The sequence below is a fragment of the Bombina bombina genome, chromosome 6 (assembly GCF_027579735.1).
Source record: "Bombina bombina isolate aBomBom1 chromosome 6, aBomBom1.pri, whole genome shotgun sequence".
Lineage (NCBI taxonomy): Eukaryota > Metazoa > Chordata > Amphibia > Anura > Bombinatoridae > Bombina > Bombina bombina.
Window position 1 is genome coordinate 496136737 of NC_069504.1, and position 26959 is coordinate 496163695.

General features: G+C 39.8%; 1 protein-coding gene across 1 annotated transcript in view; it reads left to right on the plus strand.

Moving 5' to 3' along the window:
* Nucleotides 1-253: 253 nt before the first annotated feature.
* SCAMP2 (secretory carrier membrane protein 2) overlaps nt 254-26959 on the plus strand; it is a 49215-nt gene continuing 22509 nt past the window's right edge. Inside the window, exons 1-6 of the mRNA XM_053717357.1 lie at nt 254-432; nt 12178-12258; nt 22687-22776; nt 25577-25688; nt 26197-26325; nt 26454-26613. Coding sequence (XP_053573332.1) covers nt 376-432; nt 12178-12258; nt 22687-22776; nt 25577-25688; nt 26197-26325; nt 26454-26613 — 629 coding nt within the window. The 5' untranslated portion in view covers nt 254-375. The remainder of the gene's footprint in view (nt 433-12177; nt 12259-22686; nt 22777-25576; nt 25689-26196; nt 26326-26453; nt 26614-26959) is intronic.

The window sequence follows — 26959 nt, forward strand, 5'->3', positions numbered from 1 at the left end:
CAGCGATACCTGCCAACAGCACTTCCCATACCTATACCTACTGTCATTGCTTACAGAGATATATTAGCCAATCCCAGGCTTTACCCCTCAGCCTATCAGACACTTGTATTACATTGCAAGAATTCATCACGCCCTTTCTTATGGCAACCCCAAAATTGCCCGCCCTCCTGCTAAAATGCTTGCATGCTAATTGGCTGAAAGTCCACTTCAATCAATACAGTACTGCCGTTTACAATGCGATTATTGGTTGTTTGTATTAGATGTCCAACCTCCTAATCTTCGCTTCCTCAGCCTAGTCGTGGCTGCCCCGTCATATCCCGGAAAATTTGAGTCTGAGGAGGGCTCTAGTTCTCCAGACTACCTTCTTCCAGAGCTATGGCTGGCTATGATACCAACCCGTTCGCGGACCCAGTGGATGTCAATCCATTCCAGGTAGCATACGTATGGCTTGGCTTTGTTACTGGGGCTGGTTAGAAATTCACAGAACAGAAGGAAGGAAAAGAGGCCGAATTTGGAAGACAGTGCAAGTGACAGAAAGAGCCAATAAATCGGGGAGCTGGGGCGTGGCCATACAGGTGGAAAGAGGCGGGGCTACATGAAGTCTTCTGATCTATAGTTACAGGGGTTAGGTGTGTAGGGGAGACAGTCAGGTGATGTTTATGGGGCTATTTCTTGGTTCAGTGAACTAATGACGTACACAGCTTTATGGATCTCATGACAGAAACGTTTAAAGTTCCAGTTCACTGTGTGATTTTATTCATGTTGGTCACAGTGTTATAATGGTCTGAGACCTGTAGCAATGCCCAGTAGAAAGAATGAGCTTCCTCGTGCACCAGAATGTATTGATCTTACTAACATGTTTGTGAAGTTCAGGTTAGCCCTTAGCATGCCCAAAAAGTGTTCTTGTGAAGGTGAAAATATGACTGATTAAAGGGAAAATAAGCACTTTGATATTCTAATCTAAAATATGTTATATATATATATATATATATATATATATATATATATTAACGCATTTGTAGTATACTTTCATTATTTTCATTTTGTTTTCCCTTTTCTTGTACAATAATTCCGAAAATTGCAGGTTTCTACTTCCTGTTAAATGTGGAAGTAGACTCTAGACATAACACTACTATAATGCACACAATCATTGGTTGCACAGCACACTCTAGCAAGTTATAAATGCTCCTAACTGGCCTCAGCAGAGGAACAAACATGGTGGTAAAATACTCTTTATTTTTTCAGTATTCAAACAACTAATATAACAAAATCCTGCATATTATTCTCAGGGTAATCTTTGCATAATATATTTGGGAAACATTAGGGTGTAGATCTATCTAATCGCATTCCTTGTTTCAAAAGGCAGTTTGTAACTCTGAAAATACAATCAGTCCTCTGCCACAATAATCAGATCTGTCACTTGCCAAGAAATTTGGCATTGCCTATCATCCGCTTTTAAAATGTTCATACTCTTATTTTTATTTTTAGGCTCTCATGCCTTACTTGTGGACACCACTTCTGTTATAAACTGTAACAAAGTTATTTCTTTAACTTAAACGATCATGTACAAGACTGTAGACATGTACCTCTTGTAGAAAATATTTTTTAGACTAATATATAGTTGTAAAAAACAATACACAGTCCTTATGTTTTACACAGTAAATGTCCGCTTTTAATCTTGGATTTATCAATAGTTGTGATATTAATTAGCATTTGTTCTTTAAAATACAATTTCCAAGAGAGTTTGGTCTCTATTATAAATGTATTTAACGTTCATGATTTATATAGAGCATGCAATTTTAAGCAACTTTCTAATTTACTCTTTGTTCTCTTGGTATCTTTATTTGAATTTATGCTTAGTAGCCGCCTATTTTTGGTTCAGCACCTGGGTAGCGCTTGCTGATTGGTGGCTACATTTAGACCCCAATCAGAAAGTACTACCCATGTGCTGAACCAAAAATGGTCCGGGTCCTATTCTTACATCCTTGCTTTTTCAAATAAAGATACCAAGAGAACGAAGAACAATTGATGTTAGGAGTAAATTAGAAAGTTGCTTAAATTGCATGCCCTATCTAAATCATGAATGTTTAAATTTGACTAGACTATTCCTTTAATGATTAATGGGGAGTTATGCACCCCTTAATCTCAAAGCATCAGGTGCTCCGTATATGCTATTGTCTATTGACCTACACAACCTAAAGGTAAAAGAAAGCAGATTTAAAAAAATAAAATAAAAAAATAGTACATGTAGTTGTAGATTATAAAAGATGAGGTAACCCCACCAATACACACAGCAGCATCCTTGATATGTAGCTCTATAGACATAATTTTTTATACCCCCAAAATTGATGTTTTAGCACTGCGTCTGGATGAATGTGAGGGTAATATGCAGATTTTCAGCTAGCATGGCGTATTTTAAGACTGATTGCAGTGCAGTATTTAACTTTAAACGTTGTAGAATCAATTTAATGTCTAATGTATGAAAGAAAAAACAGAAGGTGATCATTCTTTAGTGAACATACCTAATAATTTGATTCTGCTAATGTAAGACTTTTTAATAAACTTCTAAAGAACTAAACAAAATCAATAAAGAAATTTAAAAAAACAAAAACAGTAACTTGCATTATGAGGTGCAATTCCTATTTAATAACTTACATTTAGCATATAGTGAATCTCAATGACACAGATCTGAAGATGCTAATTACTCTAAGATACTGTACATTTAAAGGGATACTAAGCCCAATTTTTTTCTTTCATGATTCAGAAAGAGCATGGGATTTTAAGCACCTTTCTAATTTACTCCTATTATCAATTTTTCTTTGTTCTCATGCTATCTTGATTTGAAAAAGCAGTACTGTAAGCTTTAGAGCCAGACCATTTTTTGTTCAGTACATGGGTAGCACTTGCTGATTTGTGGCTAAATGTAGCAAACTAATCAGCAGCTCTACCAAGGTGCTGAACTAAAAAATGGGCCAGCTCCTAACCTTTTATTACTGCTTTTTCAAATCAAGATAACATGAGAACAAAGAAAAATTGATAATAGGAGTAAATTAGAAAGTTGCTTAAAATCGCATGCTCTATCTGAATCATGAAAGAAAAATGTGGGGTTAGTATCCCTTTAATTGAATTACAGTTACACTTCTGGTATATCTATAATGTTTGCATTTTTTTATCCTAACCATACTCTGTGGATCTATCTCTTGTCCAAGACTGAAACCATTAAAGTCCTTTTCATTGTTGTGAATTCTAATGACAGACTGGTTTAATATATGTTTACTTTGCAATTGACTCAGACAAGTGACCCTTTTTTATACTCCCTATGTCTGCTGACTGATCCTGGCTGCAAACTCTTTTCATGCTAGAATGAATATGTGAAGGGAGTGTCCCAGATTTTCATTTCAACTTCTCCCAGGCATAGATTAGTGCAGGGCATGATAAATCATGGAAGCCAGGATCATACACCATGTAGAATGTTACATGTTACATTGTCTATAGATGTAACATCTATTGTCTATCTTTCTATATCTATCTTCTTACTTTATTGCAATTACCTTTTTATAGTTTAAACATGCAGTCTTATACAACAAAAACTTCACAACAAAACAAAAACTTTACAACTTTTAGTTTTTTAGTGGTCTTGCTGAATCAGGAAATCTTTACAGTTAGTCATTGTAGACTGAAATCCTCCCATCTACACTATTTCTTTTGCCTCCACCCGGGGGGTTCAAGGAAGGCCCCCTCCTTCGATCCTCTGGTATCCACCCCAAGTGAACCTTGGGGAATGAGGTTGACAAGGGGGGCTTGCGTTTTTGAAATGCTAGAATTTACCATCACTTTAAATGTTAGAAGCTATAGAGGGTAAGGTATAGGAAAGGGATGAAAGAGACACTAGGGAGCTCATGATTCCCTCATGTATTTTATTGATTGCTGATTTGTAACACAAAGAATGTTGATAATTATAACTCGCAATCCTAAAGCTTATACACATGAACTTCCTCATTTAATCTCCTAAACTTAGCATTAGTGTAACATACATGCACCATATTTTAGCTTCATATGTTATAAACCAGGAACTTACTGAGATGATTAGCCATATGTGACTGTGGATCACATTGACAAAGGCCTGTGTACGGGCAGAAACACATTTTTGTATGTGTTCATACACTGTAGTGAGTATCGTGGTTCTCTGTGCCCCCCCACACCTGTACCAAGTTTCCTATTCAGCAAGGAATACATGGGGGGTGATGACACGGTTGTCTAGTATCCACCTTGCTCTCTCTTTGTGCTTTTTGCGCAAGAGAACGTTTGGGGTAAATCATTGATTAATCATTTGATTTATTTTATCTCTGTCCTTGGAATTTTGTCTATATATTTGATATTCATAGTAAAATATATTTTAATAGTAAGGTACTACATAAATTCAAACTTTTTTTCTTTTTCCATATATGACCCCAACATTCCCCCCCCTCCCCCAATAGCCAATGATGCTGGACATTTAGAATTAGCTTCAAAGTTAAAGGGACACTGTACCCAAAAATTTTCTTTCGTGATTCAGATAGAGCATAACATTTTAAGCAACTTTCTAATTTACTCCTATTATCAAATTTTCTTCATTCTCTTGGTGTCTTTATTTGAAATGCAAGAAAGTAAGTTTAGATGCTGGCCCATTTTTGGTGATTAACCTGGGTTGTTTCTGCTGATTGGTGGATAAACTCATCCACCAATAAAAAAAGTGCTGTCCAGAGTTCTGAATAAAAAATAAAGCTTAGATGTCGTCTTTTTCAAATAAAGATAGCAAGAGAACGAAGAAAAATTGATAATAGGAATAAATTAGAAAGTGGCTTAAAATTGCATGCTCTATCTGAATCATGAAAGAAAAAAATTGTGTTCAGTGTCCCTTTAAGAACCAGTGTATCTCCAATCTTGTGTGGTTGCTATGAGGATAGGCCCTATTCTCAGGTAACCAGAAGTATTTGGGGGCAGACAAATAGATGGCAATGGCCTTCTGTTGATATAACAGGTTTTACAACTCCTGCAGATACATGAAGGCTGTGCCTTTTTTAAATCATGGACTACATACCCCTCTATCTGTTGAGTATACAGTAATATTAAATACATTTAAAATGTATTACATATTTTAAACCTATGTTTGTATTTATTTGTAAAATAATGTCTTGTTTTTATGCTTTTGAAGGTGTGTCCATGGCCAATAGCATTGCCGGAGGTTCCCTTATTAGCCACTGAATTGATCCTTGAGTAATAGGTTGTGCACAAACATGGCTTTCCTGTTGTGATGGTTTCAGTAACCATTTAAACAGTTTTAAAGGGACATAATACCCAAAAAGATTCTATTATGATTCATATAGCTCTCTCTCCTCTCTCTCCTTTGTTCTCTTGGCATTCTTTGTTGAAGGAGCAGCAGTGCACTCCTGGGAGCTAGCTGAACACATCTGGTGAGCCAATCACAAGGCATATATGTGCCGCCACCAATCAGCATTGGGGTCCCAGTATTGCATTGCTGCTCATGAGCCTACCTAGGTATGCTTTTTAACAAGAGAATTAAGTAAATTGGAAAGTTGCTCTATCTGACTGATTTTGGGTTGCAAGTCTCTTAAACATAACTTTTTTTTTTTCAAGCAGAGCATTTTATCATGTTAAATTGCTGCATTTTCATATGCACAATATACATTTCAAATCACACTACTTTACTACTGATGTTTCAAAGACTACTTGGACAAAATATTTGTTGCACTTAAATGTAGTTACTAAAGAAAAAGGACCAATGCAACCTAACAGTGTCCAATGGGAACTGATAAATACAAATGTTTGTTTTTACCCGTGTGTGTAAAATTTCACATTTGAAAGAATGTTACTTTTTCTTAACGTGTTAAAAATTTCACAATGTTTGAAGTCCGATTTTAAAGAAACAAATCCACCTAATGGAAATATTTTATTGTTCATTTTAATTCTCAACTATATATGATTATTTCTTTAAAAAGGATCTGTGTTGCCATTTGGAAGCCTTGACATTCTATACCTAAAGAATTTTTCCGTTGTTAAAAAGCCATTATAGTAAAAACGTACTCTATAATTCGTTAGCGCATGTCATTTTAACACTAGCAATAATGTCTGTGTTTAAGCCCCACAAAACAGTTAAAAACATATTTAAAGTACTGTTAAGAGTGAAAATGTCACTGACCCAAACAGCAGCAAGTAGTGTTAATATTTTATGCTTTAACAAATCAGAGCATGTAATTTTTTTTCACTAAAATTGCCCTTTAAATGAATAGGAAACTCCAAAATTTTCTTTCAGAATATGGATAGAATATACCATTTTAAACAACTTTTCAATTGACTTCTCTTATCAAACTTGCTTAAAGGGACATGAATTTTTTTTTTTCTTTCGTGATTTAGAAAGAGCATGCCATTTTAAACAACTTTCTAATTTACTTCTATTATCTAATTTGCTTCATTCTCTTGCTATCACTTGCTGAAAAGCATATCTAGATATGCTCAGTAGCTGCTGATTGGTTGCTGCACCTAGAGGCCTTGTGTGATTTTTGCTCACACATGTGCATTGTTATTTCTTCAACAAAGGCTATCTAAAGAATTGAGCAAATTAGATAATGGAAGTAAATTGGAAAGTTGTTTAAAATTGCATGCCCTATCTGAATCATGAAAGTTTAATTTTGACTAGACTGTCCCTTTAATTCTCTTGTAATCATTTGCTGAAGGAACAACATTGCACTACTAGTTATCCAATCACAAGAGACAAATATGTGCAGGCACCAATCAGCAGCTAGCTCCAACTTGTGCTGAATATGTGCGTATTCATTTTCAACAAGGAATACCAAGAGAACGAAGCACATTTGAAAATAGAAGTACATTAAAAATTGTCTTAAAATGGCATGCTCTATCTGAATCATGCAACTTTAATTTTGACTTTCCTATCCCTTTAAATAAACATGCTACGCAATATTTAATTGCTTAAGGCAGCTAGAAGGGTAAGTAACTGCTTATGTATGTGGGGTTTTTTAAATGTCGCATATAAAAGAGTTCAGGCTGGGGCTAGTGTAGAACCTAATGCAGCGTTTTAGGGAGGCACATTGATGTGACCCCCCCCCACACACACTTTTACCCTCCTGTACACCCTAAAGTCATCCAGTATTTTTGTGGGGGAAAATATTTTCTAAATGTATTTGTTTTATTTCTTTGTGAAATGCTTTATAACTACAGCTGCCAGATACGTATATGAAGGTTAAACAATATGCTGCAATATGTGGCAAACAGTAACTTATTCCATACCTAGCACTGAATGTAAAAACGGGTTGAGAATATTTTTGGGATAGTGGTGTTTGTAATTATACATCTATATATTTGAGTTTATCGGCAAAAGAATAAGACAGTCATTTTTATCCCCTATGATAAAATTGGATTCTAAGGGGTCAATTTATCAAGCTCCGTATGAAGCTTGATGCCCCGTGTTTCAGGCGAGCCGGAAACGGAAGTTAAGAAGCAGCGGTCTAAAGACCGCTGCACCATAACCTGTCCGCCTGCTCCGAGGCGGCGAACAGAAATCAACCCGATCGAATACGATCGGGTTGCTTGACACCCGAATCTGCAGGGGGCGATATTGCACCAGCCATTCACAAGAACTGCTGGTGCAATGATAAATGCCGACAGCGTATGCAGTCGGCATTTATCAATGTGCAGCGGACCCGATACGCTACATCGTATCATGTCCAACTGCACTATAATAAATATATGGATTTGGAAATACCATTTTGCTCATTTTCAATGCTAATTAAAATCTAATTTATTTAATTTGCATACTTGTATTTATGTCTTTTAAACCAGCAATCACAGAGGGTAATTGGGAGTTACTATAAACCTACTATATGAAAACTATAAGCCTTTATAGTTTTAAAGGGGCATGAAATCCAAATTTCTTCCTTCATGATTCAGATAGAGCATGCCATTTTAAATAGTTTTCTAATTTGTTTTGCTATCTTTATATCCTTTGTTGAAAAGTTTACCTAGGTGGGCTCAGAAGCTGCTTATTGGTGGTTGCACATATATGCCTCTTGTCATTGGCTCTCAACTTGCTCCCTATAGTGCATTACTGCTTCTTCAAAAAAGGATACCAAGAGAATAACGCAAATTATATAATAGAAGTAAAATTGAAAGTTGTTTAAAATTGTTCTATCTGAATCAAAAAATAAAAAAGTTATTTCCCTAGATCCTGCCATGTATCCTCTTGCACTATTCTTTTATTAATGACAACTATTAAATTATCCTGTTCTTTAAGAAAATTATTTTCTTGGGTGATAGAACACAGGAACTGCCACTCCCTGCATCTTGTAACAGGTTACTCCAGCGTGACTCATCTTAGAACAGGAGTGACCTAGTGACACAAAGAAAGCAGAGTCACTGGAAATTCTTTGCTTGTTTAGGTGTAAACCCATTGCAGACCTCACTGCATATTTTACATCATGTGCATAAAATCTCTTCCTTTTTATAGGCTGAATATAATGTACTGTGTTTTAATACAGAGGTATTTGTGCAAAAAGTGTTACAAAATGCAGCACAACCTTATGTAAAATCATCACTACAATGTGAATAGGTTAATGTGAAGGCTGAATATTTTAACCATGAGTGTGTTTTGGCCCTTTGCCATTGCATTGCTTGTCATGTTCTTTGCCCTCTAGGTGTAGGTCTTGTCCTGTGTTTGTTGACAAACATTTAGAATGCACCTTTTGAGGATTTACCTTACAAAATAAGCATGTTTACTATAAATAAATAAATGGTAACATATCACGCAGTGAACAAATATGGATGCTAAATGCTTTTCTTCAGACTATCGGTGGTGTTGTTGTACACACACCAGTCTTGTTCCTGTGGTATGTTGGCAGATAAAGCATCCATTCAGTACCTCTTTGTTTCATTCACACATATTATTATTATTATTATAAATGTAATCAAAGGGATAAACATAAAAGTCAAAGAATGAATCTTTCAAGCAAATACATTTAAACACAATAACATTTTGTATTGAACTCGTGATAATTGATATCCATAATACTCTGTATTTCCTAATGAGCAGCAGAAGAAAATTTGCACTCAACCACACTGGTCTATATTTTTTTATTAGTTATGTATTCAGATGTTCCTTGCTATTTTTTCTTTTTCCCAATATGGCTGGTGAATATATTGCATACACTATATGGCCAAAAGTTTGAGAACACCCCTACTAATTATTGAGTTTAGTTGTTTTAGCCACACACATTGCTAGCAGGTGCATACAATCCAGCACGTAGTCATGAAATCTCCATACATAAAAACTGGCAATGCAATAGGTCATACTGAAGAGCTCAGTGACTTTAAAGGGACAGTAAATGTAAAAAAATGTTAATTATTCTGCACCTAGTACAGAATATCTCAATGTTGCACTTACCTAGTCTCCTCCTGATCATGTCTTATTTTCAAAAGCACTTCACGGGCGTGCTGTCTAATCACTGTGCCCCAATCACGCTTTTGAACTGAATGTAGTGCCCTCCCATTCTGGTCTGGTAGTGGGAGTGAGCTTCATTCAGTTCAATAGCACAATCGGGCAAGCTATGATTAGACAGTGTGCCTGCTAAAGCTTTTGAAAACGAAGTCATGATCAGGATATCCTGGAGAGGAGGCCAGGTTAGCTGTCGCTAAGATAATGTTACATAATTCTGCACTATGTTTGGAGCTGTTTTTCAGGGTTTGGGCTTGGTCCCTTGGTTCCAGCGAAGGGTCATCTTATTGCTAAAGGAATCAGACATTTAAGACAATTGGGTTATTTCCATTTTTTGGGGAATGCCCTTTTCTGTTCCAGCATGACTGTGCCACTGTGCACAAAGCAAGATCCATGAAGATATGGTTTGATGAAACTGGTGTGGAGGAACTTGAGTGGCCTGCACAGAGCCCGGACCTCAACCCTATTGAACACCTTTGGGAGCCAGACCTTCTCGTTCCAACATTAGTGCCTAACCTCACAAATGCTGAATTGGCACAAATTCCCACACAGACCTCAAAAATCTTGTGGAAAGTCTTCCCAGAAGAGTGATGACTGCTGAAGCTGCAAAGGGCCTACTCAATATTATTGCCCATGGTTTTGTAATGGGATGTCCAACAAGCTCATATAGGTGTGATGGTCAGGTGTCCACATACTTTTGGCCATATAGTGTATGTACAGAGCTGTGTCTGCCATGTTTTGTTGTTGTGGTTTTTTTTGTTTGTTTTTTGAAGAATCAAACAGCAGGTCACTGGCATAAACCTATAAAATGATTTCAAATATCAGAAAACCATGCAAAAAAGGGGTGATATCAGATATCCGAAAACCATTTCAGTTTAGGCCTATCCCGGTTCCACAGAATGTAAAGGCACATAAAGTGTAAACAAAATGCTCTATTGTGATTTATTTTGCTTGCATGTAACTGTGTTTTGCCTACCTAGTGAACAAAGAAAATGTGATAATAGAAGGGAACTGAGATATCTCTTAAAATTACATACTCTCTCCTGCAACATAAACCTTTTTTTTTTCCACTGTAAGAGCAATCAAATTGTGGAAGTCATTACCTAAGGAGGTAGTTAATGGCAATAACTTAGATACATTTAGAAATGGTTTAGATAAATTTCTGGCTAAAATAGAATTCAGGGATATGATTGCTTGTGTTTTTAAAGGTATATGAAACCCAAAATAATGTATTTAATGGTTTAGATTAAACATGCGATTTTAAACAACTTTCTAATTTACTTATATTATCATTTTTTCCCTTCATTCTCTTGGTATCTTTTGTTGAAAAGCAGGTAAGATTAGTCGCTGGCCCATTTTTGGAGCACTATATGGCAGCAGTTTTGCAAGAATGTTATCCATTTGCAAGAGCACTAGATGGTAGCACTATTTCCTTTCATGTAGTGCTCCAGATGCCTACCTAGGTATCTCTTCAACACAGAATATCATGGGAGCAAAGCAAATTTGATAATAGAAGTAAATTTGGAAAAATAAAAATAAAATGGTGTGCTCTGTCTGAAACACAAAATAACATGTTTGGGTTTCATGTCGCTTTCAATGGGTGAGCTTTCTAATTTAATTAATGAAAGTTCAATTGGCAGCTTCTTTATTGTAAATCAAGTAGGATCTGTATGGGTTGAACATGATGGACTTCTTTCAACATCTACTATGTTACTTTCAGGTCCCTTTAAGTCCCAAATCAATGAAGTAAGTTGGTTTAGGGATATTTGGTTGCTTTTTATTTAAATAAAAATATTTTTGGAGATAGAAGAAGCCTTGACACCTTGGTTATGCATCATAAAGAGGGTGCTGCTGGTGAATCTGTATTATGTTAACTTTAAATATACACTCTGAATTTATAATAAAATTACACTCTGATATAAACATGAGTAAACCTTTTCAAACAAGGTTGGGGAAACTCAAAAAGCTGTTTTTATCCCAGACTAGTAAGACATTGTAGCGGATGAATAAAACAATTGTCTTTTGCTTATCTTTAAGGAGACTGTTTACCCCCCCAAAATTCTCCCCTTTAATGTATTCCTTTTTACCTGCTGGAGTGTATTACATTTTTACAAGTAGCTTGTTTACCCTTATTTAGGCATTTTAAATAACTGATTTAGCCTGTGGTATCCCCACTTATACGGAAAGTTTCTATACAAAAGTTCAGGCTAATGACAGGCAATGTAAGCATCCAGCAGAAGAAATTACACTCCCGGTGGGGTATGGAAGAGGTAACTAATAAAATTATAATTTTCCATTGTTCTCTCAAGTACTGGGCTTTGGTTTACAGCAAATATATGTATAGGAAACAAGTGTGTGAATCTCATTTTACCTGCAAGATCAACCCATTTCAATAGGCTGTGGTTTCAAATAAAAAAACATCAATTTCATATACACAAATAAACCTCAAAATGCAATTTCTCATACATTCTATGCTCTGCAGCTGGTATAAAAAGTTGTTGGAAATACATTAAGGGAAATACAATTTCACAGTATACTGTCCCCTTTAACAATGAGTAGACTAGTAGCTAACTTTCTCCCTCTGGACCTGTAGCTTTTCTTGCATTAATGGAAAACTGTGGTACTATTTTTCTACTCCTTTATATAAAATACTTGTATATTTCTCCTTACAGGATCCTTCTGTGACGCAAATTACTTCTGGCAACCATGGAAATTTGGAGGAATTTAATCCCTTCACAGAAAATTCCCATCTGGTGAGAAATAACAGAATAATATAATCCATAAAGGTCCCCTGATCTTAGTCTCTATCACTTTTGCTAAAATCGTTTACTCACAAATGACCTGTAAGATAATTTTGCCGAAAAATGTCCAACAGTCCTCTACAAAACCTAAAATGAAGTAGTGATAAAAATATAGGGTGTGTCGCAACAATTCAAAATAACTATAAATACAATTTCCATCTAAAGAGGAGGAGAGTCCACGGCTTCATTCATTACTTGTGGTAAATAAGAACCTGGCCACCAGGAGGAGCCAAAGACACCCCAGCCAAAGGCTTAAATACCTCCCCCACTTCCCTTATCCCCCAGTCATTCTTTGCCTTTCGTCACAGGAGGTTGGCAGAGAAGTTTCGAAGATTCGGAGTAGTCTCTTATGGAGGGTAGTACTCTTTAAAATGGGACTGGAGTTTTAAGTAGTCCTGTCAGCCTCTCAGTGAGAGCTTGGGTGAATGTTAGAGTCCGGAGATGCAGGGAGAGTCTTTCTGCAAAACTATCCCAACTCATTTTAACAGCTCCATAAGCAATCAGCGTTGACGAGTTTCGCTGCCTGCTTTCCTCACTCAAGTCCATGTCAGGAGCGATTCTACTACACTGGCATAGATTCTGGTAAGATCGTTTCATTTTTTCAGACACAAAATGTAAATGCAGAAGACAGGGTCACAGTGTGATACCTTTTTATCTTTATAGAATCAAAGGTTAATATCCCTGGTAAGGGGATTATTGAACAGGGGGGTTTGTACATGATATTGTTCATTGTGTCATTGCTGCGATATGTGTGAGATGAGGCTCTGGCAATGGGTGGACTTTTAGTTTTAATTTTCGGGAGTATTTGCGCAGCCAATTTGGCACGTTTTTCTCTCTAGTGCAGGGTTGGGCCTGCGAGGCATTACTTCTGACCGGGTTTGGCTAATCGACTTCCTCTGCTTGTCTGGCGGTTGCAAAAGACGTAATGGTTTCTGTGGTCCGGGTCATAGGAGGTGGTGAGTGTCCCGGCCATTGGAGGTTATAAAGGTGCCATTTTATATTAGTACATCTTGTCCGTAATAAAGGAGCAAGCTATGGAGGACTCTGACGCGTTAGAGGGTACTCCCTCTTTAACAAAGTCTAGTACCTGTGTTTGTTGTGAGGAGGTTCTGGTAGATCTGTCTGCTCAACTATGTTCCACATGCCTTGATAAAGTTACGACATCTATAAAGAATAGAATGTCTAGTACTACTGAGCCGTCCACCTGAAGGTTTTCCGTCCTGTGAGGTGTGTTCCTTTCATTCATCTCAGATTACACATGCTGCGCCCCAGGCCACGACTATTTCTCCTACGGGAGAGATCCGTTGACCGCCAGATTTTGCGGATCAACTGCAAACGGCGGTGTCAAATGTGATTAGTGCCTTACCACGTTCTGCTAAGCGCAAGGTAAAATATGGTGATCCGACCCAGGGGTCATCTACTCCAATGGATATTTCGAAAAGATTATCAGAGGACGACCCCAACTTGTCGCCCAAGGATACAGGATAGGGTTCAGATCTCATTCGCCCAGGGGCAGATTCCTCCTGTCTTCCAGACCAGATAAGAGACGCTTTTATAGAATGTGTGAGGGATCTCTCTTCCCTCGGAGAGTAATTGTATTGGTACCCCCAGCAGAAAGGGGTCTAGGGTACTATGCAAACCTTTTCGTGGTCACAAAGAAGGGCACGTTTTGCCCGATTCTGGACCTCAAATGTTTAAACAAATTTCTGGCTGTTCGATCGTTCAAAATGGAAACGATCAGATCTATTCTGCCCTTAGTTCGAGGGTCAGTTCATGACGACAATAGACTTGAAGGATGCCTACCTTCATGTGCCAATCCACAGGGACCATTTCAGGTTCCTGAGATTTGCATTCCTGGACCAACATTTCCAGTTTGTGGCCCTTCCCTTTGGTCTGGCCTTCCCTTTGGTCTGGCGGCAGCCCGAGAGTCTTCAAAAAGGTTCTGGGGGAGCTACTTGCAGTGGCCAGAGGCATTGCTGTGGCGCCCTATCTGGACGACATCCTAGTCCAGGCGCCGTTGTTCAGTCTCGCAGATGATCACTCAAGGGCTCTTCTTTTGCCTTAATCCCACAGTTGGAAGATAAGCTCAGGAAAGAGCTCCCTAATTCCCAGCAACAGGGTGGAGTTCCTGGGAACGATCATAGATTCTTTATCCATGAGGATACTTCTCACAGATCTGCGACGCAGGAAGATTGCGTCCACTTGTCTTGCCCTTCAGTCCCTCAGTGGCTCAGAGTATGGAGGTGATCGGGCTCATGGTGTCCAGCTTCAATATCATTATATTCGCCAGGTTCCACCTCAGACCTCTTCAGCTATGCATGTTGAGACAGTGGAATGGCTATCATACAGACCTATCCCAACAGATTTCATTGGACGAGGGAATCCCTCTTGGTGGATCCATCCGGAACAACTGTCCCAAGGGACATCTTTCCTGAGATTGCCCTGGGAGATTGTGACCACAGATGTGAGTCTGGCAGGATGGTGAGCTGTTTGGGGTGTCAGGATGGCACAGGGAAAATGGTCTTGAGAGGAGTCTCTCCTCCCGATTCAATATTCTGGAACTTCGAGCGATCTACAATGCTCTTAAGGCGTGGCCTCTACTGGGGTCATTCAGCTTCATCAGATTCCAGACAGACAACATTACCTCGGTGGCTTACATAAACCACCAGGGGGGGCGAGACGCTCTCTGGCAATGAGGGAGGTTTCTCGGATATTGGAATGGGCAGAGTCCCACAACTGCTCGCTCTCAGCAATCCACATTCCGGGTATGGACAACTGGGAAGTGGATTTCATCAGCAGGCAATCCTTCCATCCGGGGGAATGGTCTCTCCATCCCGAAGTGTTTGCGGGGATTTGTCACAGATGGGGGATGCCGGAGATAGACCTCATGGCTTCCAGACTCAATTGCAAGCTACCTAGATACGGGTCGCGGTCCAGGGATCCCCAGGCAGAGCTGATAGATGCTTCTGGTGGGGATGTCATCTTCTCCTCCATGGAGGATGTCATCTTCTCCATGGAGGTTACCCTGTCGCAGGGATCTGTTGGTACAGGGTCCCTTAGATTCTCTGAGGCTGACTGCGTGGATATTGAACGCTTAATCTTGGTCAAGAGAGGGTTTTCTGAGAGAGTGATTGATACACTTTTTCAGGCTAGGTTGCCGGTCACTCGTTGCATCTATCATAAGGTGTCGAGGACTTACTTTTCCTGGTGTGAGAAGCATGGAAATCCTTGACACAAGGTTGAGGTATCCAGGATTCTGTCATTTCTCCAGGATGGTTTGGAAAAGGGGCTTGCCGCCAGTTCCGTGAAGGGACAGATTTCGGCATTATCTGTTTTGTTGCACAAAAGGATCGCTGACCTTCCTGATATTCAGTCCTTTGTTCAGGCCTGTTTTTAGACAGTCCAGTCCTCCCTGGAGCTTGAACTTGGTTCTGAGGGTGTTGCAGAGGGTTCCGTTTGAACCTATGCACTCTATTGACATTAAGATTCTTTCCTGGAAGGTTCTCCTTCTGTTGGCTATTGCATCGACTCGCAAAGTCTCTGAGTTGGAGGCCTTGAAATTTGAGCCTCCTTATTTGGTCTTTCACGCTGATAAGGCTCTTCTGCGCACTGGTTTGGGATTTCTTTCCAAAGTTGTGTCTAACTGTAACATCAATCAGGAAATAGTAGTTCCTTCTTTGTGTCCTAACCCCTCTTCTACTAAGGAGAGGTTGCTTCATAATTTTCGACGTGGTTCGAGCCTTGAAGTTTTATCTTCAGGCTACAAAGGAATTCAGACAATCTACATCTCTATTTGTGGTGTATGCAGGGAAGCACAAGGGGCAGAAAGCCTCTTCTACTTCTTTGTCCTTTTGGTTGAGGAGCATGATTCGCTTAGCCTATGAGACAGCGGGACATAAGCCTCCTCAGAGGATCACGGCTTATTCGACTAGAGGTATGACTTATTCTTGGGAATTTAAGAATGAGGCCTCCATGGAGCAGATTTTTAAGGCGGGTACCTGGTCCTCCTTGCATACCTTTTTTACAACGTTTGCTTTGGCGGAAACTGTTTTTGGGAGAAAGGTTTTACAGGCCCTCAGATTTGGGTCCGCGTTTTTTTTTTTTTGCCCTACCGTTTTTCATTCAGTGTCCTTCTAGAGATTGTGTATTTGTTCCCACAAGTAATGAATGAAGCAGTGGACTCTCCTCCCCTTTAGATGGAAAACATAAATTATGCTTACCTGATAATTTTATTTCCATCGAGGGGAGGAGAGTCCACGGCCCCCGCACATTGCTCCAGTGGGCGGACCTAAATTTCGTTTTTTGTTCTTCTGGCACCATCTATACCCTGATATTTTTCCTACTGTTCCTTGTTCCCTCAGCAGAATGGCTGGGGGATGAGGGAAGTGGGGGAGGTATTTGAGCCTTTGGCTGGGGTGTCTTTGCCTCCGCCTGGTGGCCAGGTTCTTATTTCCCACAAGTAATGAATGAAGCCGTTGACTCTCCTACCCTCAATGGAAATAAAATTATCAGGTAAGCATAATTTATGTTTTTAAAGGGCTCTAGTGTATTCCCAAATGTGGTATTTGTTAGCAGATAGTTGAAAAGTACATAAAGAAAATATATTTAAATTTAAATCTCTGCTTTAATGGAAGATATTAAACTTAAAGGGATACTAAACCCATTTTTTTTTCTTTCATGATTCAGATAGACCATGCAATTTTAAGCAACGTTCTAATTTACTCCTATTATCAATTGTTCTTCTTTCTCTTGCTATCTTTATTTAAAAAAGGCATCTAAGCTAATGAGCCAGACAATTTTTGGTTTAGCACCCTCAACAGCACTTGTTTATTGACGAGTGCATTTAGCCACCAATCAGCAAGCACAACCCAGGTTGTGAACCAAAAATGGTCAGGCTTCTAACATTCTTTCTTTTCAAATAAAGATAGCAAGAGAATAAAGAAAAATTGATAATAGGAGTAAATTAGAAAGTTGCTTAAAATTGCATGCTCTATCTGAATCATGAAAGAAAACATGTGGGTTCAGTGTCCCTTTTAACCCATTAGTGACAGGACCATTTTTCAATTTTCTTACCGTTAGGGACTAGGGCTATTTTTATATTTCTTCAGTGTTTGTGTTTAGCTGTTGTTTTCCTCGTACTCATTTACTGTACCCACACATTTTATATACTGTTTTTCTCGTCATCAAATGGACTTTCTAAAGATACCAGTATTTTCATATCATCATATAATTTACTATTAAAAAATGATGAAAAAACACACTTTTTCTAACTTTGACCCCCAAAATCTGTTATACATCTACAACCACCAAAAAACACCCATGCTAAATAGTTTCTAAATTTTGTCCTGAGTTTAGAAATACTCAATGTTTACATGTTCTTTGTTTTTTTTGCAAGTTATAGGGCAATAAGTACAAGTAGCACTTTGCTATTTCCAAACCATTTTTTCTTTTCAAAATTAGCGATAGTTACATTGTAACACTGATATCTGTCAGGAATCCCTGAATAACCCTTCACATGTATATATTTTATTTTAGTAGACAACCCAAAGTATTGATCTAGGCCCATTTTGGTATATTTCATTTCACCAAAAAATACAAAGAGCTTGTGCAATTATGGCGTAAATGGTTGTAAATGCTTCTCTGGGATCCCCGTTGTTGTTGTTGTTGTTGTCGTCCCCGTCGTCTCATGGGTACAAGGATAACAGTACAATAGAGAAACAATACGATAAAAAACAACGTTTTACAGACAAAATACAGGGGGAATTGAGGGCCCTATTCCCGTGGGAACTTGCAATCTGGATGGGAATCAGGAGGTGGGGACTACAAAGGTGAGAATGATATTAGTGAGGAGATAGAGGGCAACTGTTAAGTGAAGTTAGTTTGCTAATAAGTCGGGTGATAAGCTTCCCTGAACAGAAAGTTCTTTAGGGAACGTTTAAAGGAGGAGAGGTTAGGAGCAAGTCTGACAGCACGAGGAAGTGTGTTCCAGAGGGTTGGTGCTGCACGAGAGAAGTCCTGTAGTCTAGCATCAGAGGAGGTGATGGTAGAGGACGCAAGAAGCAGGTCATTGTTGGATCTTAGGGGTCGTGCAGGAGTATATTTGTTAATAAGTGAGGACAGGTAGGGTGAGGCAGCATTGGTGAGGGCATTGTAGGTCAGGGTGAGAATTTTGAATTTAACTCTGTTGTGAATGGGGAGCCAGTGAAGGGACTCACAGAGAGGTGCAGCAGAAGCAGAGCGTCGAGAGAGGTGGATTAGCCTGGCAGATGCATTTAGGATGGATTGGAGGGGAGAGAGGGAGGCCAGTTAGTAAGTTGTTACAGTAGTCAAGTCGGGAAATTACCAGGGAGTGGATTAGCCATTTAGTAGTTTCAGCACTTAGAAACAGACTCATTTTGTAGATATTGCGTAGGTGGTTGCGGCAGGATGAAGAGAGCAAATTGGATGTGGGGAATGAAGGACAGATTTGAGTCAAGCGTGACTCCGAGGCAGCAGACTTGGGGTGATGGGGAGATAGTGGTGCCGCCAACACTGATAGAAAAATTGGAAACTGGAGTAGAGTTAGAGGGGGGAATTAGAAGTAGTTCGGTCTTGGACATGTTTATTCTTAGTTGGTGAGAGGCCATCCAGGAGGAAATGCCAGATAAGCAGTCTCTGATGTGAGAATTGACAGAAGGAGAGAGTGCAGGGGTGGAAAGGTAGATCCGGGTATCATCAACATAGAGATGATAGCTGAAGCCATAGCTGTTGATAAGTTTACCCAGTGAAGAAGTGTAAATAGAGAAGAGTAGAGGACCCAGGACAGAGCCTTGAGGTACTCCAACAGACCGAGGCAAAAGAGAGGAGGAGTCACCAGCAAAAGAGATGGAGAAGGATCTGTTAGAGAGATAGGAGTGGATCCAGGAGAGGGCAGTGTGTCAGACCCCAAGAGATCTGAGAGTCCGTAGGAGAAGGGGATGGTCAACAGTGTCAAAGGCAGCAGAGAGGTCAAGTAAGATGAGTATAGAGTAGTAGCTTTTGTTTTTAGCAGAAAGGAGATCGTTAGTAACCTTGGTGAGAGCAGTCTCAGTTGAGTGTTGAGGACAAAAGCCAGATTGCAGGGGGTCGAGCAATGAGTTGGAGGACAGGAATTGGGTTAGGCGATCGAAAACTAGTTTTTCAAGGAATTTTGAAGCTAGCGGGAGCAGTGATATGGGGCGGTAGTTTGCAGGGGAGTTAGGGTCAAGGGAGGGTTTTTTGAGGATGGGGGTGACCTTTTGCATGTTTAAAGGAGGCAGGGAATGAGCCGGTAGAAAGGGATAGGTTGAATATGCGAGTAAGAGCCGGAGTGAGGGTGGGAGACAGAAGGGGAATTAGATGTGAAGGAATAGGGTCAAGTGGGCAGGTAGTGAGGTGTGAGGAAGACAAAAGGGAAGCCACTTCACTCTCAGTGGTTGGGAGGAGGGTGCAGAGAGTGGCAGAGGTGTTTCTTCGAATGGCAAGTGTTTTATTGAAAAAATAGTCAGCAAGGTCTTGAGCACTGAATGCAGATGATGGGGGTGGTGCAGGTGGGTAGAGGAGAGAGTTGCAAATGTAGAAGTGTCTTTTAGGGTTTGAAGAGTGAGTGGATATAAGAGAAGAGAAGTATGTTTGCTTAGCTAAGCGAAGGGCAGAGGTGTAAGAGTAAAAAATTAACTTATAGTGCAGGAAATCAGGTTCAGAGCAGGATTTCATCCAGGCAAGTTCAGCAGTGCGTGAGCATTTTTGTAGGTGGCGTGTTTGTTGGGAGTGCCAGGGCTGGAGCTGACGACGTGGGGCTTTGCGAAGTTGGGGCGGAGCGAGAGTGTCAAGTGCAGCGGAGAGAGTTTTTTGTTATAGCAAGGTCAGGGCAGGATATCATGGAAGTGTGGGAGAGGCGTATATGAATACGATTGGAGAGTTGGGGTGGGTTCACAGTGTGCATATTTCTGTGGGGGCGAGAGGGGGAAGTAGGTTTAGCATCTATATGGGGATTAAAGGTGAGCAGATGGTGGTCTGAGATGGGAAATGGTTGACAGGCAACATCAGAGAGAGAGCAGAGATAGGAGAATACCAGATCAATCGAGTGTCCGTCATGGTGGATAGGAAATAGGGTGGATTGTGAGAGGCCGAAGGAGTTAGTGAGTGAGAGAAGTTTAGAGGCAGCAGGGGCAGATGGGTTGTCAATAGGGATGTTGAAGTCCCCCAGACTAGGGTAGGTGTATTTGTATAGAGAAAGTGAGGAAGCCAGGCAGCAAAGTTGTCAAGGAATTGGGAGGTTGGTCCAGGGGGGCGATAGATAACTGCCACTCTGAGAGAGAGAGAGGGGGAGAACAGGCAGATGCAGTGGACTTCAAAGGAAGAAAAGGAGAGAGATGGAAATGGAGATAGGTACTGATAGGAGCAGGAGGGGGAGAGTAAGATGCCAACACCGCCACCATGTCTCTCAACTAGCCTAGGTGTGTGGCTAAAGTGAAGACCACCATGAGTGAGAGCAGCAATGGAAGCAGTGTCAGAGTAAGATAGCCAGGTTTCAGTAATTGTTAAAAGCGTTGGAAACAAACAGGTCGTGGACAGTTGTAAGTTTGTCGCAAACAGAGCGAGCATTCCAGAGGGCACAAGAAAAGAGAGGGGATAGGCGCTGTGTGTTAATGGAGATGAGATTGTTGGTATTGCGTGACCTAGAATTTTTGTAGTGGGAGACGGAGCAAGAGTGTAAAAGTGTGGTGATTGCTGCAGGGCCAGGGTTGTTCAGAAATAGCAGACATATATGGCTTTGGTATTGCTTTTTGGTAATTAGAAGGCTGCTAAATGCCGCTGCGCACCACACTTGTATTATGCCCAGCAGTGAAGGGGTTAATTTTAGCTTTAGTGTAGAGATCAGTCTCCCACCTGACGCATCCCACCCCCTAATCCTTCCCTGACCCCTTTCAAACAGCTCTCTTCCCTCCCCCACCTCACAATTGTCACCGCCATCTTAAGTACTGGCAGAAAGTCTGCCAGTACTAGAATAAAAGGCATTTTCTTTTTTTATATATATATATATATAATATTGTGTTGGATCCCCCCTCTACCTATTGGCCGCCATCTTGGATACTGGCAGCTGTCTGCCAGTACCCAGTTTGTTCAAAATTTTGCCTTTTTTTTTCTTCTATAAATACCCCATTTTTCTGTAGTGTAGCTGCCCACCCGCAATGCCCTACCCCCCTCCCAGATTCCTTTTAATAACACTTATTCGCTTTTCCCTCTCCCTCCGGCTCCTTCACTTACAATACACGTTAATATGCAGCGCGCGTGCACGTTCCCGCCCCCTCACGCATACGCCCCACCCCTCGCACGCTCCTGCCAGAACTTGATCACCGATGGCCTGAACTGCTACATCGATGGGCCGCCCACCTGCCTCCCTCGTATCCTTTCCACGCCACCAACAATCGGCACTATCGCTGGCCGATGCAGAGAGGCATGGCTGCAATACCCTGGAAGTGGTTGGAAGCGATCAGCGATTTAAACCCCTGGCATGTCCTTGGTCGTTAAAGGGATAGGTTAAAAAATAAAATAAGCATGGGTGCACTTCTATTTCAAACAAAAATTTTTGCAAAATACTTCCATTAGCAAAAACGCTTTATAATAAGTTATTGCTGTTTTTCAGCAGCATTCCTGTGAGGGCCCGTGCACCAGTATTTAAACGCCAAACCTTCTCTGAGAGTCATCAGTGGCTTGTATGACACAAATTACCTATTCAGAAGCAATACACACCACTGGCAGTTCTCTGAGAAGGTTTGGTGATTGAATTCCGGTGCACGGGCCCTCACAGGATATGTGCGTATGCTGCAGAAAACAGTAATAACTCCTACTAGAAACATTTTTGCTAATGGAAGTATATTGCATAAATGCTTCTTTTGCAAATTGAAATGCACCTATGCTCATTTTAATGTTGAACTTTCTATCACTTTCTATGATTCAGATAGAGAATACAATTTTAAACAACTTTCCAATTTACTTCTATTTTCTAATTTGCTTCATTATTTTGGTATTCTTTGTTGAAGAAGCAGCAATGCATTACTGGGAGCTAGCTGGAAGCCAATAACATAAGGCATATATGTGCAGCTATCAATCAAGAGCTCCTGAGCCTTCCTAGGTATCCTTTTCAACAAAGGATATCAAGAGAACAACACAAATTTGAAAGTTGATTAAAATGCATGAGTTTCATTTTTACTTTTTACTGTCCCTTTATTTTTCGATGTATTAAAAACAGAGGACTAGGGAGTTAATAAAACACACAAGTTCACTGACAGGGAAAATGTGCTTACAAGTTATGTTTAATTAAACAAAAATATTCTTTAAGGGAAGCCTACCAATTAACCTTTCTTTCTCTCTTGACAGACAAACCCCAGTCAGAAAACTATTCCAGTACAGCCTGTGGCACCTTCCCAACCTGCTGTTCTTCAGCCGTCCGTTGAGCCAAGCCCGCAGGTATTATATGTGCATTGGAAAGGCTTGGCAGAGAAAACCTATAGGCAATTTAAATATATAAGTTTCTGTATATGTCTGGATCTATATATGAAATCTGGTACACAAATAATAACAAATATAATAAATTATTGAACTCGCTGTGAATATTATTAAAGTGTATTACTGGATAAATAACAAGTGGACATGTTTAAACACAGTTCCTAACAGAGATCAAAATGGCAAATGACTTTCTTGCTGAAAAGTACTGCTATTCTAAAATGACACCATGGCTCTTTACCTGTGTTGTCACAGTAACCCTGGCAACACCGGAATATGTCTCTCTAATATCATTGAAAGAATTGTATTGATTAATCCAAAACCTTTTTTTTTGCAAATAGTACTTGTGAGATATAATTGTAATAACCAGTTGCCTCTGAGTTAAATCATTACAAATCTAAAACCATTGTAAAAGCACATCCAAAAGATTTTATGACATTCGATTCCTGGTAATTATTGTTTATCTTACTTTTAGCATATATAGATTATAGAAAAATAACTTCTTGGTGAAAATAAATATTTATAATATCAGACTAGATAAAATGTAGCTGTTACTATGGGTTCACTGAAGCATAAAAGTATCCGAGAGAAGGGGTGGGTGTAAGAGCCCCTCCTTTCTGTCTACTGAACGGCAAGTTTGGTACATTTGATAGGTGATTATTATTATCATTTATTAGTATAGCGCCGCCAAATTCCATAGCGCTGGGTATAGTTATAGGGGTATACAATGACAAGGATTTGTGATAAAATACAAAACAAAACAAATATAGTACAGGAGGAAGAGGCCCTGCTCCGGAGAGCTCACAGTCTATAGGTTTAGGGTGCAGAGACATAAGGTTGGGGTAGCTTGTTACATTGGTTGTATTTGCAGCAGTGGAGTCAGGCAGTTCATGTATTAGTTTGGTTCGGTTGCTGGATGGAGGAGAGATGGTAAGCCTCTCTGAATAGGTGGGTTTTCAAGGATCCTCTGAAGCTATACAAGGTTGGAGACAGTCTAATGGAGTGGGGTAGAGAGTTTCAGAGGACAGGAGCAGCACGTGCGAAGTCTTGGAGGCGGGAGTGGGACGTAGAGACTACAGGAGTGTAGAGACGTAGGTCAGAGGTTGATCGAAGAGGACGGGATGGGAAATAAGAGAGGAAATATAGTTGGGAGTTAGACTGAGTGCTTTGTAGGTTAAGGCTAATACTTAAATTGTATTCTGGAGTGTATGGGGAGCCAGTGTAGAGACTGGCAGAGCGGAGCAGCTGATGTAGATCGTCGACTTAGGTGGATGAGTCTAGCAGAAGCATTCATAATAGATTGGAGGGAGGAGAGGCGTTGTTTTGGAAGGCCATTTAGGAGTAGATTGCAATAATCAATGCATGACAAAATGAGGGAATTAATTAGTATTTTTGTAGTTTTTTGAGTAAGGAAGGGACGAATTCTGGAAATGTTGCGTAGGTGTGAACGGCAGGATTTGGTAAGCGCTTGTATATGTGGGTTGACAGCGGACCTGGGGTCAGGTGTTGAGAATAGAGTCTCCAACCATCAGAGAAATGTCAGGTGTTGGATGTCTCGAAGAGGGGGGGATAAGAAGCAGCTCAGTTTTGGACAGATTGAGTTGGAGGTAGTGTGCAGACATCCAAGAGAAAATTGCAGAGAAGCAGTCAGAAATCTGGTTGAGTAAAGAGGGAGAGATATCAGGAGAGGAAAGATAGATTTGGGTATCATCAGCATATAGGTGGTACTGGAATCCAAAGGAGGCTATAAGTTTTCCAAGGCAGGATGTGTAAAGAGAGAAAAGCAAGGGGCCCAAGACAGAGCCTTGCGGTACTCCAACTGAGAGAGGCATAGGATCACAAGATAAGTTGTTAAAGGAAACTGAAAACGAGCGGTTTGAGAGATATGATGCAAACCAGGAGAGGGCTGTGTCTCGGATGCCAAATGAATGTAGTATTTTTAGGAGGAGAGGATGGTCAACTGTGTCAAAAGCTGCAGACAGGTCAAGAAGAATTAGTAAGGAGTAATGGCCTTTTGCTTTAGCTGATAACAGTGATCCCTCTGTATGACCAAAAAGGGCTTGTCATGTGCCCACAGGTAACAAAGTGCATGATGAGCGTAACAAAGTGGTTGATCATCCTGAGTAGAGATCAGCGTTTGGTTCTGTCTGCCAGTTTTTGCTGATAAAATATACATGACTAAAACCTGGTGGATAGGTAGATATCATTTATATAAATAGGACAGTGACAACGGTTGAAGCAGGAACACAATTCAGACACATAGTACAGATATACTGGGAGATCAGTAACCAGAGCAGCAACTGTGGCAGACTCTTGTAGTCTGGAACTCTGGAAGCATTGCAGAACTTGAGTCTCTCAAACCGGTATTGAAGCCACAGCAGATACAGACTGACCTAAAGCAAAGGCAAATCATTTTTTTTATTAGGTAAGGTATATATCTTAAATAGGCAATTCTGTGTCTTTTTATAATTAGCAGAAGTTGCAAATGTGAACTAGTTGTAGACTAATAAGCTGATCTGTAGTATTAATTTATACTATGTTACAACTTTCTACTTGTGTAGACCCAAGAGAAATCTGTACCATAAGCTCAAGATGTCCAGTCAGGAACAAAGAAGTATTTTTTTTTTTTTTTTTTAGATAAGCTGGCCAAAGTTTTCAACCATATAGTGTTTTTGTTTCTTTCCCCTCCATTGTGGCTAGAGGACCAATCCAATCCGCTACATTATACAAAGTCACTTCCCATCTATCTCATCTCTCTATACAGGCTGTAGCAATGGCAGCACAAGCGGGACTTCTACAGCAGCAGGAAGAACTGGACAGGAAGGCCGCTGAGCTGGACAGAAAGGAGCAAGAAATGAGAAACCTAAATATTAATTGTGAGTAAGCAGGTGCCTATATCCTTGTAATACTTATGCAGTATTATTATTTTTTTAGCTAAAAGTTTAGTGCCAAACTATCTTGTTGTGATTTGATATTTAAAAAGTTTTCAGCCTATTAATAATAATGTACCTGCAGATCAATGACCACTGTAAATCTAAAAACAAAGTGTGCACTGCTGAAGAAGTAAATACTGGACAGAAATAAGAAACAGGAAATTTGATGTTATACATCACTGCATCATATTGATGGATATGTTTTAGCACATTTGCAAGTGAAATTGCATACATCTAGATAAAGTCACATGAGATCAGGGTTGCCTCTAGATTTAAAAACAGGAGTAGGACAAAACCCACTCATTCTTTCAAACAGAATGGAAAATATCTTTTCAGAACGGATTGTAATAAAAGCAGAAAACGTATTTTTCTCTCTTTATACAATCTTTATTTTCTGCAAACTTGTGGTGCTGTGTCTATTACCCTGATGTATGCCATTCTCTTCCCACAGTAAGGCAGAATAACTGGCCTCCTTTACCTCCAAAATGTCCTATTAAACCCTGTTTCTATCAAGACTTCTCCACAGACATCCCAGCAGATTATCAGCGCACCTGCAAGATGGTCTACTACTTGTGGATGTGTGAGTATGTCAATTATAAATACGCTAAGACCAATAATTGTTTAGTTGTGGAAAATAAACCAACTTGCTTAAGAGAGGGCACTGTATGTATTTGTTTGGTTAAACAATTTTCCTCTTTCTTTTCCCAGTACATGCAGTCACCCTGCTCCTCAATGTCCTTGCCTGCCTGGCATACTTTACCAACTACTCCAATGGGGCAGTGGATTTTGGCCTGTCTATCTTGTGGTTTGTCATGTTCACTCCATGTGCCTTCTTGTGTTGGTACCGGCCTTTATATAAAGCTTTCAGGTATGTGTTTGCAGAGGACCTATTACAGGACCATTCCATGTGTAAAATTCACTCTGTAAAACTGTAGAACAGTTTATATAAATTATTTGCAGAAAAGGACAGTGCCGTGTTGATCAGTGTATTCAATGAAAAGTAAAAATCCTTTTGTAAGAAAATAACAAAAAGTGATATGCAGATGATTCCTTTTAATAGCTAACTAATAGTACTGAGGGAAAGAAATATCTGGGAATACAAATCATGAGTCTGTGACTTTTTCAATGCATGATGGAACCTGACCCATGGCTTTGTGAACTCTTATTTCTTTCATGTAATTAGCAAGAGTTCATGAGCTAGTGACGTATGGGAT